This window comes from Cucumis sativus, chromosome 1 (genome assembly GCF_000004075.3).
Source record: "Cucumis sativus cultivar 9930 chromosome 1, Cucumber_9930_V3, whole genome shotgun sequence".
Lineage (NCBI taxonomy): Eukaryota > Viridiplantae > Streptophyta > Magnoliopsida > Cucurbitales > Cucurbitaceae > Cucumis > Cucumis sativus.
The window spans coordinates 11,961,864-11,977,381 of NC_026655.2; the positions used below are offsets into that span (position 1 = coordinate 11,961,864).

At 38.5% G+C, this 15,518-nt stretch overlaps 1 protein-coding gene and 1 long non-coding RNA gene across 4 annotated transcripts; one reads left to right on the forward strand and one right to left on the reverse strand.

Moving 5' to 3' along the window:
• Positions 1-3,229: 3,229 nt before the first annotated feature.
• Positions 3,230-4,059, reverse strand: LOC116401699. Its single transcript, XR_004214032.1, has 2 exons — positions 3,850-4,059; positions 3,230-3,762 (listed from the first exon to the last, which is right to left on the reverse strand). It is a non-coding gene; the product is annotated as an uncharacterized LOC116401699 (long non-coding RNA).
• Positions 4,060-7,537: 3,478 nt separating this feature from the next.
• Positions 7,538-10,144, forward strand: LOC101205230 (equilibrative nucleotide transporter 3-like). 3 transcript variants are annotated; one of them, XM_031880977.1, is made up of 9 exons: positions 7,538-7,752; positions 7,880-7,984; positions 8,128-8,283; positions 8,398-8,540; positions 8,650-8,755; positions 9,011-9,183; positions 9,258-9,418; positions 9,500-9,758; positions 9,858-10,144. In XM_031880977.1, the coding sequence occupies exons 4-9, from the start codon at positions 8,499-8,501 to the stop codon at positions 9,963-9,965; spliced, it is 849 nt and encodes a 282-aa protein (XP_031736837.1). In that variant the 5' UTR covers positions 7,538-7,752; positions 7,880-7,984; positions 8,128-8,283; positions 8,398-8,498; the 3' UTR covers positions 9,966-10,144. The 3 variants fall into 3 exon arrangements, with proteins under 3 accessions (XP_031736837.1, XP_031736835.1, XP_031736834.1); XM_031880975.1 differs by having other exon boundaries at positions 8,128-8,540; XM_031880974.1 differs by having other exon boundaries at positions 7,557-7,752; positions 7,880-8,283.
• Positions 10,145-15,518: the final 5,374 nt, after the last annotated feature.

A 15,518-nucleotide genomic window follows, 5' to 3' on the forward strand; every position in this document is an offset into this window, starting at 1 on the left:
CCTGCAAAAAAAAAAAAAACAAAACAAAAACAAAAAAACAAAACAAAACAAAACAACACAAAAAAAAAAAAAAAACAAAACAAAACAGAATAAAAAAAAAACAAAACAAATAAAAAAAACACACACACAAAAAAAGAGAAAAAAAGAGAAAGGGAGAAGAAAAGTTTCCTATACCTTTCTGCTGATTGGACGAGGAATAAGCGTTGGATGAGGTATAAGTGAGTAGGGTATGAGTCTATTTATAAGCCCAACAAATCCAATTTCTAAAAGGATTAGGAATGATATTTAATTTTTTTTTTTTTAAAACAAATCCAATTCCTAAAAGGAATAGGAATGATTTTTTAAAATATATATATATATATATATAAAGAAAAGATAATCCAATTATCTTATTTTATTTTAAATTATTTCTTTTTTTTTTCTGGATAAATCTAAGTTTAACTTTTATTGAGATATTTAAAATATTTAAAAATTTCAATATTTTTAAAAATATATATATATATAGATAAATATTCTCAATTTCAAAATTCAAGTTAAATTAACTTGCATATATGACCTCCTTTTTATCATGAATTTAAATCGGAGCCATAAATCCAATTTACCTAAGATTGAGGACCTGATTTTTTTATCTCAAATTAAAATTGGTCATTCCAAATTCTTATGCATCCCAAGATAAATTAAGGTACGGTAGAAACCTTATCCTTATTTCAAAATTAAAATTTTGGTTATATTCCAAATTTTACTTAAAAAAAAAATCATCATATTAAATTTTGTTTTTCCCTCAAATAAAATTAAGTGGGAAATAAAACTTTGAATTTTTTTTTTAAGGTTTGGCCATATTCCAACCCTTATTTTAAATTTAAATCAAACTCACGTACTAAATTCATAGTTTGATTAATTTGATATGTTGAATTGAGTAAAAAAAAAAAAGGCTCGTACTTTGACTTCAAATTTATCTTTTCCGAGATTCATTCACCGATATACGTGCATAAATCTCGAAAAGGGGGCATTTGTTGAATAAGAAATTTTGAGACCAATCACAAGTTGCCACATCATTTATTAAGTTAATGATGGAAAGTACAAATAATTAAATTTGGGACTAATTAAAATTGACACATGCTCCAAATTAAAGAGTTAAAATAAATAAATTGGTCATTCTAGTAATGCCACATGTTTTCATATTAATAGTTGAATTAAGTTAATCATTTTAGTTCAATTAAATATTATTTACTTATACTAAGTTCAATTAAGCCAAAAAATAAGCTTAATTGAGCCCAAAGACTAAATATAACCTAAGTCCATATGGTTGAGCCCATGGGTCTAGTCCATGGACCAACCAGGTTCAAACCCATAAAGCCCACTAGTGAACTCTATAAATAGAGGAATTCTCCTCATTTGTAGAGGTTGGAAAATTTTGACTCTAAAAGATCCAGAGAGAATTCTTCCAAGAGCTAGAAGACTCCCTAACTCCTAAAGTCGACCATCCTCGAAGATTGAAGCTTCTTTAAAGATACAAGCTATACAAGCTTTCTTCCAAGGCTCCAAAGGCTCCAACTTGTGGTTGAGCCCATGGGTCTAGTCCATGGACCAACCAGGTTCAAACCCATAAAGCCCACTAGTGAACTCTATAAATAGAGGAATTCTCCTCATTTGTAGAGGTTGGAAAATTTTGACTCTAAAAGATCCAGAGAGAATTCTTCCAAGAGCTAGAAGACTCCCTAACTCCTAAAGTCGACCATCCTCGAAGATTGAAGCTTCTTTAAAGATACAAGCTATACAAGCTTTCTTCCAAGGCTCCAAAGGCTCCAACTTCAAGAACATCACCAAGGCTCCAAAGGCTCCAACTTCAAGAACATCACGTGCTTCGCTTCCTCCAAATCAAGCTGAAGCATCCAGTTGAGAGAGAATCAGAGGATCAAATTCTAGAGATTGAACCGCATCGCATCAAATCATAAAAAATACAACATCAACCCAAGTTCAAGCCCACGAATTAAATTTCTCCGGAAATCTCGTGCGAACAGTGTTATATGTATATATATTTTTGCATCTTAAATGTATAAATCAAATATTATTTTTTATTGTTTTAAGTTGATTTAGGGTTGATTTAAGGTTGTTTTAGAGATGTTTCAAATGATGTTAGCAATTTATCATTATTATTATTTTATCTCGCAAACATCTGGTAGACATCTCGCAAACATCTCGCAGACATCTTGCAGGTTCTTAAATTGAAATGTTTAATCTGAAATGAATTGATTTAGGGTGACTTTTAACTATTATTTTTTTGTATCTCTCAATATCCTAAACATTTTGTAGCTGTCAATATCGTAAACATGTAGGGTGTGACTATGCACGTTTTATTTAGTATTTACCTACTGTTTTTTAATAAACTTTGTTTATGTGATATGTCAAATTCTAACTTCAAATCATTTTTTGCAGCAATTGAAAAGTATAAGGTGGTTTAAGGATGTCACATGTTCCCATGTTATTGTGTTACGGTGGTACGCGGGATGAGAGGCGAAGAAAATATGAAGGAGGCATGTTAAAAGGCATCGTTGTCACTAAAGAAATAACACATAAAGATTTACAGGCAGAATTATATGACCTTGCAGAAGTTGACCCTTCAAAGCTCGACGTAATGATAAGATGCATATATGAGATAAAAGTGGAACACGAAGCTCCTACATTTGAGATAAGCAATGACCGTGATTTGAAGTTTTATCTTCTTAGTGAAAATCCATTAAAGGTCCCTTTATACGTCTCATTTGAGCCTAAAAGTAATCAAAGCAAAAAAGTGTTAAGCAAAGATTACAATTCAGTATCTGGCAGCAACCAAGCTCATAACTTAAACCTTCATCCTCCAATTGTAATGGATACATTAAATGAGAATGAAGTTCATGTTCGTGAAGTTGAAGTTGGCTTGTGTGATAACGTGATAGGGACCACTTCGGCTATATGGGAATCATATGAATCATGACTCGAAAGATGAGACTTTTACATGGGAGCTAGTAGAGATGAATAGTGAATCATTTGACATCCCACAACATAGAGATGGTCCTACAAAAGATTGCAAAGGAAAATCTAAAGTTCGTTACAACTCTTCTAGCCAAAAGTTGAAGACAGACAGGAATGATTGGTCCGAAGAAAGCTCTACAAGTGAGGAGTTTGATGTAGGACAAATATTTTTTTCCAAAAAAGATTTGTCAATGAGATTAAGTGTCTTGGCAATGAATTTTTTTTTTTCAGTTTGTAGTAAAAAAGTCTACAAAAGAGGTTCTCTTTGTTAGATGCATTGACAACAAGTGTGGTTGGAGACTGCGAGCGATGAGATTGAAGGATTCAAATATATTTAAGATTAAAAAGTATGTCAAAGTTCATTCGTGTTCTCTTGACGTTTTGAATCGTGACCATAGGCAAGCAAAATCTTGGGTTGTTGGAGAATTAATAAAGTCAAAGTTCAAGGGAGTCGGTCGTCTATACAACCACGTGATATCATAGAAGACATGAGGCAAGACTATGGCATAAATATGAGTTATGAAAAACATGGCGCGCTAGAGAAAATGTGTATGAACGAGTGCGCGGGTGTCCTGAAGAGTCATATAATCTATTGCTTAGATATGGTGAAGCTCTCAAACTTGCAAATGTAGGTACATGAGACTTCGGCGATAGTTCGCACACCCACCTCAGCATTCGTGGTATTGCATCGTTGCTTACTTTATGTACACCACATTCAGTGATGGTTGGTATAGACTCATATGCCCAAACCTATTCCATGTTCGACAAAACAAGTTTAGCAAGTGTCCCAAGATATATGTATATATAAATATGTGCATAGGAAGTAAAGTAACATACCTGTAACGCCTGCGGAAATCCCATGACAGTATATTTTGTCTTAGTTGATTTATTCTTTCCCTTGGCATGTTGCATGTCCAAGGCTCGTTTTAAGGCAGAAAGTGTACGTCCAAAAACCAACCCTCCCCAATCGTAATTGTTAAATGTGGTCCAATCATCTGCAATCCTAAATAAAGTTCGGTCCACTTTCGTTCGCCTATCTTTTCCTAACAATGACAACTCTATAAAGTAAACTAGAGCTAATTTAACTATGTCATCGTCATCGTCATCCCCCTCGTATTCCACAAATGAGTCCTCTAAGTCACTTATATAAATACACTTTTTTTGTTCGAAGAACTTCTCCAACAACCTACTATTCCCAACTAATTCAATAGGCTCTGGTTGAGAACTCCATAGAACCGTCATCATATTAAATTCTCTCCTATCAAAACTGCACACAACTTCCCCTATCTTGAAACTGATATGATAAACCCTTTCATCTTCCACCTCCCTTAACAATAAGTAGTGGATGAGCGGCCCATTAAAGACTATATTAAGATCCAAAAAGTGGCCAAACTTTGTATTTCTAAATAAGGTTAATTGATTCGGTTTCAATTTAGCCTTTATTTTACGCGTACTGTTTTCTAAATGTGATAAACTACTTACTATAGATTGAAAATGATGAGCAGGGTCAATCTTGTACATGAGACCGTTAGTTGATGTCGAAGCCATACTGAAACCTGCATAAAAAAAAAAACTAATTAAATATAATTGCATAAGAGACTTACTAAACATGGATGCACTAGCATCTTGGGACTTCTACTCAAAATTTTGGAAGATGCGAGATAGGTGCTGATAGGTGCGAGATGATGGAAAAATTCAAGGCAAAGTTGCTAAGTCTAATAAAATTGCTAACCCTAAAGCCATAACACCTAGTAGACTAGCTAAACATGCATTCTAAACGGTTTAGAAAGGTTAACACTCTCATCTTGGGATTTCTACTCAAAATTTTGGAAGGTGCGAGATAGGTGCTGATAGGTGCGAGATGATGGAAAAATTCAAGGCAAAGTTGCTAAGTCTAATAAAATTGCTAACCCTAAAGCCATAACACCTAGTAGATTAGCTAAACATGCATTCTAAACGGTTTAGGAAGGTTAACACTCTCATCTTGGGACTTCTACTCAAAATTTTGGAAGGTGCGAGATAGGTGCGAGATGATGGAAAAATTCAAGGCAAGTTGCTAAGTCTAATAAAATTGCTAACCCTGAAGCCATAACACCTAGTAGACTAGCTAAACATGCATTCTAAGCGGTTTAGGAAGGTTAACACTCTCATCTTGGGACTTTTACTCAAAATTTTGGAAGGTGCGAGATAGGTGTGAGATTATGGAAAAATTCAAGGCAAAGTTGCTAAGTCTAATAAAATTGCTAACCCTAAACCCTTAACACCTAGTAGACTAGCTAAACATGCATTCTAAACGGTTTAGAAAGGTTAACACTCTCATCTTGGGATTTCTACTCAAAATTTTGGAAGGTGCGAGATAAGTGCTGATAGGTGCGAGATGATGGAAAAATTCAAGGCAAAGTTGCTAAGTCTAATAAAATTGCTAACCCTAAAGCCATAACACCTAGTAGACTAGCTAAACATGCATTCTAAACGGTTTAGAAAGGTTAACACTCTCATCTTGGGATTTCTACTCAAAATTTTGGAAGGTGCGAGATAGGTGCTGATAGGTGCGAGATGATGGAAAAATTCAAGGCAAAGTTGCTAAGTCTAATAAAATTGCTAACCCTAAAGCCATAACACCTAGTAGATTAGCTAAACATGCATTCTAAACGGTTTAGGAAGGTTAACACTCTCATCTTGGGACTTCTACTCAAAATTTTGGAAGGTGCGAGATAGGTGCGAGATGATGGAAAAATTCAAGGCAAGTTGCTAAGTCTAATAAAATTGCTAACCCTGAAGCCATAACACCTAGTAGACTAGCTAAACATGCATTCTAAGCGGTTTAGGAAGGTTAACACTCTCATCTTGGGACTTCTACTCAAAATTTTGGAAGGTGCGAGATAGGTGTGAGATTATGGAAAAATTCAAGGCAAAGTTGCTAAGTCTAATAAAATTGCTAACCCTAAAGCCTTAACACCTAGTAGACTAGCTAAACATGCATTCTAAAGATTATATTCTATTGGAACTACATCACTAAAAACATTAACAAAGTAGAGAACAACAATGTAGCTTGTGATAATGTCTTTCAACAATGTTGTACTGGTAGCTTTGCAGAGTTTAGATGGGATACCAAATATATGTTGGAATTCAAGTTCTAAACTCCAAGATATGGTTTTTCTATTATTACAGTACATTGCAAAGGAAATGGTTTTTCTTCCTAAAAACAGAATGGCTCCCACGGTTCTCTATGTCTGTGTGCATACGACATGCATTTCTTCTCTAAAATGTGCCCAAAACAAAAAACTCACATCTCAACAGACAACTTAAACAAACAAGATGGATACTGTAATAATAGATAAGATACAACAGACTAACTCTAAAAAAAAAACTGAGATTTTATTACTCACTTGACTTCAAAGATGATGGATACGGCACTGCCAACGTAGAGGAGTGGATAAGAAATGGAGAGGTCCGGTGAAAACAAAGTTGAAATCGAAATGGATGGAAGTGGAGAAGCATCCGCCGGAGTTGAAGTCGAAACTAAAACAGAGACCTGTGCAGAAGAAATGGAGACGTTCGGTGAAAAAGTTGAAATCGGAAAATATAGTGGAGAGTCGTGGAGAAGAAATGGATGGAAGTGGAGAAGAAATGGACGGAAGAGAAAAACGTTCACCGGAGGCGGGAGAGAGTTGAAGGGGGTAACTGCAGAGGCGGGAGAGTTCAAATGCGAGAGGTTTACGTTTTTTTCTTTTGAACGGCCTTCTGTTTTGGGGAATTGACAAAAATAGGCAAAAAATGGAGTAGATAAAGACTTTTAGGATTGATTGTAAAAAAGTTGACATTTAGGACAAATTGAAGGTGAAATGACGAAAATACCCTTGTTTCAGATTAAACATTTCAATTTAAGAACCTGCGAGATGTCTGCGAGATGTTTGCGAGATGTCTACCCGATGTTTGCGAGATAAAATAATAATAATAACAAATTGCTAACATCCTTTGAAACATCTCTAAAACAACCTTAAATCAACCATAAATCAACTTGATACATTTAAGATGCAAATATATATACATATAACACAATTCATATTCGGATTTAAAAAAAAAATAAAACAATTAAAACAATTTATTATTATTATTATTTTATCTCGCAAACATCCGGTAGACATCTCGTAAACATCTGGTAGACATCTCGCAGGTTCTTAAATTGAAATGTTTAACATGAAATGAGGGTATTTTCGTCATTTCACCTCCAATTTGTCCTAAATGAACTTTTTTACAATCAATCCTAAAAGTCTTTATATACCCCATTTTTGGCCTATTTTTGTCAATTTTCCTTCTGTCTTTGGGTTCAGAAAAGGAAAAAGAAGAAAAGAGGAAGGAAAATAAAAGAGGGTATTTTCGTCATTTCACCTCCAATTTGTCCTAAATGTCAACTTTTTTACAATCAATCCTAAAAGTTTTTATCTACCCCATTTTTGCCTATTTTTGTCAATTCCTCTTTCAATTCCTTCTCTGTTCCAAGATTCTAAAGAGGTCTATTCCTTCACATATCTGTGCTTTGTTTTCTTCTCTATTTGATCGGTTGTAAGCGTCAATAATCTCTCGTCCGAAAAGGGTTCTTCTAAAAGCTATTGATGTTAGGATTTATTTACGCTTTAACCCAATCGATTTGCAGATTGCCTATTAATAACAATGTCTACTTTAAATGAAGTGAGTATGGCGGTGAGTGACGAAGATGCTCATGTTGCAAGGCTTAAGGTTTGTAAACGAACCCCCACCCCCCCCCCCCCCCCCCCCCCCCCCCTTTCTTTTTGAAGTGAAATTATTGAAGAACAAATACTTGGCTTTATTGTGAATTCTCTTACAAATTGTTGTTTAATCGAAGGGGAAATATGCTGCAATGGTTGTGTGCTGGCTTCTTGGGAATGGATGCCTCTTTTCTTGGAACAGTATGCTGACCATTGAAGATTACTATGGCTATTTGTTCCCGGTTATATTCTTGAATCCCGAACTTTTTGACCAATTTATTAGAACTTCAAGGCCTACTAATTCATTTACAACCTCAATATCTTATCAATATGATGGACACTTTAAATAGAACCTTATGTTTTTCCCCTTTCGAATCCTTTCCAGAAATACCACTCTTCAAGAGTTCTTACTCTTGTGTATCAGCCGTTTGCCCTCGTAACAATCTCGATGCTCACATAGTGGGAAGCAAAGATCAACACCAGAAAACGGAATCTCTTTGGCTATCTTCTGTTCTTCATTTGCTCCCTCTTTGTTTTAATTGTAAACACTGATTCTTTCTTTCTTTTTACGCTCTTGAGTTCTGAGTTTGTATGGAACTTGGTTTGATTTTTTTGAGTGCAAATTTTGTGGTTTTCCATTGTTAATCTCTTTTAGTTAGATTTAGCAACTCTGGAAAAGGAGGGCTCGGTCCCTTCATAGGAATTTGTATTATTAGCGGAGGTTTTGGAATTGCGGATGCTCATGTTCAAGGGGGAATGGTTGGGGACCATTCCTTTATGCATCCTGGACTTATGCAGGTTATTTCCATCTCTCTGTGGCTTGTACATTAACTTGTCTTATAAGTTTTGCTCTACCTAGTTTCAAATTTGTAATTTTTTTTGTGCCTTTTGATCTTGAACTTTTCAGTCTTTTCTGGCTGGTTGTGCTGCCTCAGGCGCTCTTACCTCCATTTTAAGATTAATTACAAAGGGAGCATTTGAAAATTCGAAGAATGGCCTTCGCAAAGGAGCTCGTATGTCTCTCGGCTCTGGCTTTTTGTTTGTTTTATACCAAATGTTTTTGTACTTGAATTAGAATTAGAATTTTTCTTTTCTTCCCCTCCTATTTCTGGTTTTGAACTTTTCTTTTGGTAAGATCTTTGCCAATCTGTTATCCAATTTTTTGAGAAAAAATGTCAATAAAAGCTTGGATTCTTTAGCCTTAATGACATATCACTCTGATGTCTGCCTAATGAGTAATGACTGCCTCTTTTACATGTTCTCTGCAGTTTTGTTCTTCGCCATTTCGGCCTTTTTTGAGCTTCTCTGTGTTATCCTCCACGCATTTACTTTCCCAAAACTGCCAATTGTCAAGCACTTTCGGGCCAAGGCAGCTTTAAAGGGATCTAAAACAGTTTCCGCTGACCTTGCTGCTGCTGGTATCCATAGGGTAGCAAATGAGGTATGTAACTTCTCTAAACATCTTAGTATCTTCTTATCAAACTTGTTCAACTAACATATCAGAATTACGTGTAGGCCGAGGGAAAAACAACCGAAGTGGGGCGACTGAGCAATAAAAAATTACTCTTGCAGAATGTAGACTATGCAATTGGCCTCTTTTTGATATATGCTCTCACATTGTCCATTTTTCCTGGATTCTTATCTGAGGATACTGGTTCACACAGTTTAGGAACATGGTATGTTTTTTCTCACATAAAATTATCTTGGCATTATGGGTCGGAGTCATCTTACGTTGGTTTCTCTCTTACTAAATTCAGGTATGCACTCGTGCTGATTGCAGCTTACAACGTTTTTGACCTTGTTGGGAGATACATTCCACTGATAAAATGTATAAAGTTAGAGTCACGGAAATGGCTTATGGTATCAATCCTTGCACGTATCTTACTCGTACCGGCATTCTATTTCACGGCCAAATATGGCAATCAAGGTTGGATGATACTACTCACTTCATTCTTAGGCTTGACTAATGGTTACCTCACTGTTTGTCTGCCCACTACTGCACCAAAAGGTTACAAGGTAAGATTGGTAAAATAGAAATTAAAATGTACAAGATTGTGAAGTGGTTTATGTAAACTATATTGGAAACCAAGTGTGATGGTTGTGTTTGTTGTGTAGGGACCAGAGCAGAATGCATTGGGAAATTTGTTGGTTATGTTTTTGCTTGGAGGAATATTTGCTGGAGTAACACTGGATTGGCTGTGGCTTATAGGCAAGGGCTGGTAAAAGGGAATAGATTTATGGGGTTTTTGTGAGCTTTTTAATAAATGTATATTTTCTTTTTGTTCTTTTATTATTATTATTATTATTTGGGATAGAATTTGGCTCTTTATTCTCTGCAAGTGTTTTTCAAGTAATTCTTGTCAAACACTCAAGGCCTAACAATGTAGCACATCACTTAAAAAGTGCTCCCATATATAGTTGTAGGATTACACAAAGTCACAAACATTGAATCGATTTTAAAACCGATGATTTTTAAACTATTAAGTGTTTGATAAAATTAACTATATATTATTTTTAAAAAAAACTTCTTGATTAGCTTCTATGAGCAAAATCATATAATAGATTTCTTAATAAATCTACCACCACAATCAACCGACTTTTCTAATGTTAAATTAATTTTGTATCAATAAGTATGATTTTTGGAGCATGGACAAGAAAATATATTAAAAGCTCCTTGCACAACTGTATAAAAAAAATGCTAAAAGAAACGCTAACGTGGAGAAAAATTTGAAGTGTTCATAAAATAGAGAACGACTTCAAAATTCTCACAGTTTTATCCCCATACTATTATTATTTTCATATGCACAAATTTAAAAAGTACCTGCAAAAAGGGCAAAACAAACTACATTAATTAAGTTATAGGTCACGTACTCGTTTCTAAACTATTTTAAAATAACATGCTCAATTACTTTAAAATAGGATGTTCAAAGTCTTTCTTTGGTGTCATTGGTTGATTTGTTAATCTGTTAATTCAAAATGACGAGAGAGACGAGAGGTAGAGATATTGCACTCATAACTAGTTACAGTTTTGTTAAAAAATAAGTCTTTCTTCATTCCATAGCGTAAATTCTAAACCTATCCTTTCTTTAGGATTTCTAAGTTTTAATGAAAGCTAAAAGAAGTTAATAGTTGTTCTCGTTGTGTGTTTGATGTTGCCTAGGTTGCTTTGTTTTAGAAGAGTCGAAAAGAAATTGCTTTAAAGGTTAAGACTGCAAGGTTGGCAGCCAAAAGGAAGAAAAGTGGAATTTTGGCTAAGTGTTGGTGCTAGGTGTAACGGACATACTTGTCCAAGGTGTGTTTACCTATGGTCGTATGCTCCGATTAGCCCCAATTTATCTTGTCTTTATGTCTTGTATGTAGTTTAGGTAGTTGCTTTCAATTTCAAGTCGATATGCTTGGGTGTGACGTCTCGACATTTTGCATATGCAAGCCTGCCATAGATGAAAAAGTTAAAAATGTACTATAGGGGAGTCATACCTGTTGAATCCCCGCCCAAGCCTTGTCGTACTCTTTGCAACTTATGCTTTCTTATTGCAATTGACAGTCTTCAATGCTTGTTTTAACAATGTTTTCAATCAATTTAATCATCTTTCACATTTTCTAAAAATATTTTCCAAGAACGTGAGGGGAGGTTGAAGCATGTGTTAAAGTTGTCCGCAATTTGCGGATTTTGATCGGCTGACTTGTTCGTTGAGCTAGAACAAGTGTCGCACAATCGTTCACATCGTGTTTGAAGGACTACAATTGTGACAAGTGGTATCAGAGCCACGTTGGCTAGTTGACAGTGCGTGACAGAAAGATGTCGGTGGCGAAACAGTCTAGCAAGACCCATAATGAGCGACTTGTGGGAATCGAAGAGCAGATGCTCTACCTGGTGGAAGTTCCTGATTCCATCCGGTTCTTGGAACATCGGCTTGAGGATATTGCCAAGAAAGCTAATGGCATTGAAGCCGTGTCGGTCGCCTTGACGACTACCCATCCAAGAGTTACTGACTAGAGTCGACACTCTAGAGTCCCAAGTTTTGAGAACCGGAAATGTCACCTACGAGCGTGGGGACAGTTCATTGGGCTCTGTTGCCCAGATGGAAGAACGAGTGATGAAGCTTGATAACTCGCAAAAGAACATGTTGGAGATGATCAACGACATGACAGAGGATTTTCGAGCAACCCTCGATGTCATGAGGAATGAACTCGTAGAGGTAAACGCGAGAGTGAACCTTACTATGCGAGCACTAGCAAACCAGGCTCCAGCTGGAGGAGCCATTCCTGTGGGCAGGATCAAGGTTCCTAAGCCCAAGCCCTTCTGTGGGGCGAGAGACGCCAAGGCATTGGAAAACTTCATCTTTGATGTCGAGCAGTATTTCAAAGCCACGAACACAATTACTGAAGAGGCCAAGGTGACGTTGGCAACCATGCATCTGTCAGAAGATGCGAAGTTATGGTGGAGGTCCGATACATGGACATTCAAGAAGGGCGTTGCACAATCGACACGTGGGATGCCCTAAAAGGAGAACTTCGTTCGCAATTTTTCCCTGAGAATGTCGAAATTCTAGCCCGATGGAAGCTGTGTGAATTGAAGCACACGGGGAACATTCGGGACTACGTGAAACAGTTTGCGGGGGTGATGTTGGACATACGCGACATGACCGAGAAAGACAAAGTTTTCTGTTTTGTCGAGGGCTTGAAGCCGTGGGCTAGGACCAAGTTGTATGAGCAACGAATCCAAGACCTCACGTCAGCATACGCAGTGGCTGAACGGTTGTTTGACTTATCTAGCGAATCTCAGGATGCAAGACGACATCAAGTTTCCTCCAGGTGAGGAAGCATAAACAACCGCCCAAATTCTCCAAAGACTGCAGAGGGAGACAAGCGACAAGGTGGAGATCGCAAGCCCTTCCAAGCGAATAGAGGAAACAACTGTCGAGGACCAAACAATCAGAACAACTCTGGTCGTTCCATCAGTTGTTTCATATGTAAAGGGCCCCATCTTGCTAGAGAGTGCCCCAACCGAACTGCCTTCAACGCTTTTCAAGCCACCCTAGCCTCAGACTCAGACGATAGATTGAGTCAGACTGAAGGAGACGTTGGACAGATAGAAGAGGGCGAGAATCCTCGGATGGGGCCCCTAAAGTTTCTGTCATTGCTCCAGAAGAAGATGGGGGAGACTAGTGGACAGACAAAGAATGGTCTCATGTACGTAGACTGTTGGGTCAACCAGAAGCCACCCAAGAGCACTATGGTGGATTCTGGTGCCACCATAACTTCATTGCAGAGGCAGAAGCCAGACGGCTGAATCTCCATTGGGAGAAGGACGCAGGAAAAATGAAGGTGTGAACTCAGCTGCCCTACCTATCGTCGGGTTGGTAAAACGAACGACCATAAGGATGGGAGAGTGGAGCGGCCTCATAGATTTGGTGGTTGCAAAGATGGATGATTTCGATGTGGTACTGGGTATGGAGTTTCTACTTGAGCATCAAATCATACCAATGCCGCTAGCCAAATGTCTAGTGATTACTGGAACAACGCCTACTGTTGTTCAAACGGAGATTCGTCAGCCGAATGGGATAAAGATGATCTCGGCTATGCAGTTGAAGAAAGGCCTTGCTCGTGACGAACCAACCTTTATGGCTATCCCATTGGAGTCGTTGGAAAGCTAAAGGGAAACAGTCCCCAAAGACATCCTGGGTGTCTTAGAGAAGTACAAGGATGTGATGCCAGACAGCCTACCGAAATCATTGCCTCCGCGGAGAATGATTGACCATGAGATTGAATTGCTGCAGGGGCAAAACCGCCTGCGAAGAATGCTTATCGTATGGCGCCGCCGGAGTTGGCCGAACTTCGGAAACAACTGGACGAACTGCTGAACGCAGGATTTGTGAGACCTGCAAAAGCTCCATATGGAGCTCCAGTCCTTTTCCAGAAGAAGAAGGATGGAAGTATGCGGTTGTGCATCGACTACCGCGCCCTAAACAAGATCACGGTCCGCAACAGATATCCACTACCAATAATCAACGACCTATTTAATCGCCTTCATGGAGCAAAGTATTTCTCGAAGCTAGATCTGCGATCGGGCTATTATCAAGTAAGAATTGCCGAAGGAGATGAGCCCAAAACCACCTGCGTTACGAGGTATGGGGCGTTCGAATTTCTTGTCATGCCATTTGGTCTTACCAATGCGCCGACAACGTTCTGTACGCTAATGAACCAGGTCTTCCATGAATACCTTGATAAGTTTGTGGTGGTTTATCTGGACGATATAGTGGTCTATAGCTCCACGCTAGAAGAACACAAGGACCACCTCAAAAGGGTTTTTCAGAAGCTGAAGGAGAACCAACTGTATGTCAAGAGGGAAAAGTGTTCCTTTGCTCAAGAGCGGATCAATTTTCTGGGTCATGTGATTGAGTGTGGTCGAATCAGTATGGAGGAAGGGAAGATCGTTGCGATTCGTGATTGGGAAGTACCAAGGTCAGTCACCGACTTGCGCTCCTTCCTCGGGTTAGCCAATTATTACAGGCGATTCGTGGAAGGATTCTCTAAAAGAGCAAGTCCGTTGACTGACTTGCTGAAGAAGGACAATAAGTGGAATTGGACACTCGAATGTCAGGCCGCCTTCGACGAACTGAAGCAAGCTATGGTCAAGGGGCCAGTTTTGGGGATCGCAGATGTGACCCGACCTTTTGAAGTAGAGACCGATGCGTCCGACTATGCATTGGGTGGTGTACTCTTGCATAATGGACATCCCATCGCTTATGAGAGTCGGAAACTGAATGCCGCGGAGAGGAGGTACATCGTGTCCGAGAAAGAAATGCTTGTCGTAGTACATTGCTTAAGGGCCTGGAGACAGTACTTATTGGGGTCAACTTTTGTTGTGAAGACGGACAATAGTGCTACTTGTCACTTCTTTACGCAACCGAAGTTGACTTCAAAACAAGCTAGATGGCAGGAATTCCTAGCTGAGTTTGATTTGAGTTTGAACACAAGAAGGGGGTGAGCAATCAGGCCGCTGATGCGCTTAGTCGAAGAGGCGACCACGCTGCTTTGTGCATGTTAGCACATCTCTACGCAAGCAAGATTGATGGCCCTATGCGCGATGTCTTGAGGGAGTTCTTGCAGAAGGATTCTGCGGCTCAGAGTGTCATGAGTTTAGCTGAGGCAGGTAAAACAAGGCAGTTTTGGGTTGAAGATGGGTTGTTAGTGACGAAGGGGAGACGGTTGTATGTCCCTAGGGGAGGAGACTTGAGGAAGAAGTTGCTACACAAGTGTCACGACACTCTGTGGGCCGGCCACCCCGGATGACAGAGGACATACGCCTTGCTGAAGAAAGGATACTTTTGGCCCTGTATGAGAGACGACATCATGCAATACACGAAGACGTGTCTTGTCTGTCAACAGGACAAAGTTGAGAAGGCAAAGGTTGCTGGGCTTCTTGAACCTCTAGAGGTGCCAACGAGACCGTGGGAGAGTGTTTCTATGGACTTCATCACCCACCTTCCAAAAGTAGGCGACTATGAGACTATATTAGTCATCATAGATCGATTCTCGAAATATGCCACTTTCGTTCCCACTACGAAGCAGTGTTCGGCGGAGTTAACAGCTCCATTATTCTTTAGACATATTGTGAAATTGTGGGGCGTACCGACAAGCATTGTGAGTGATCGAGATGGACGGTTCATTAACACCTTTTGGACACAGTTATTCACTTTCTTAGGGACAAGCTTGAATGTGTCCTCAAGTTACCATCCCCAGACGGACGGTCAGACCGAGCGGTTCAACTGT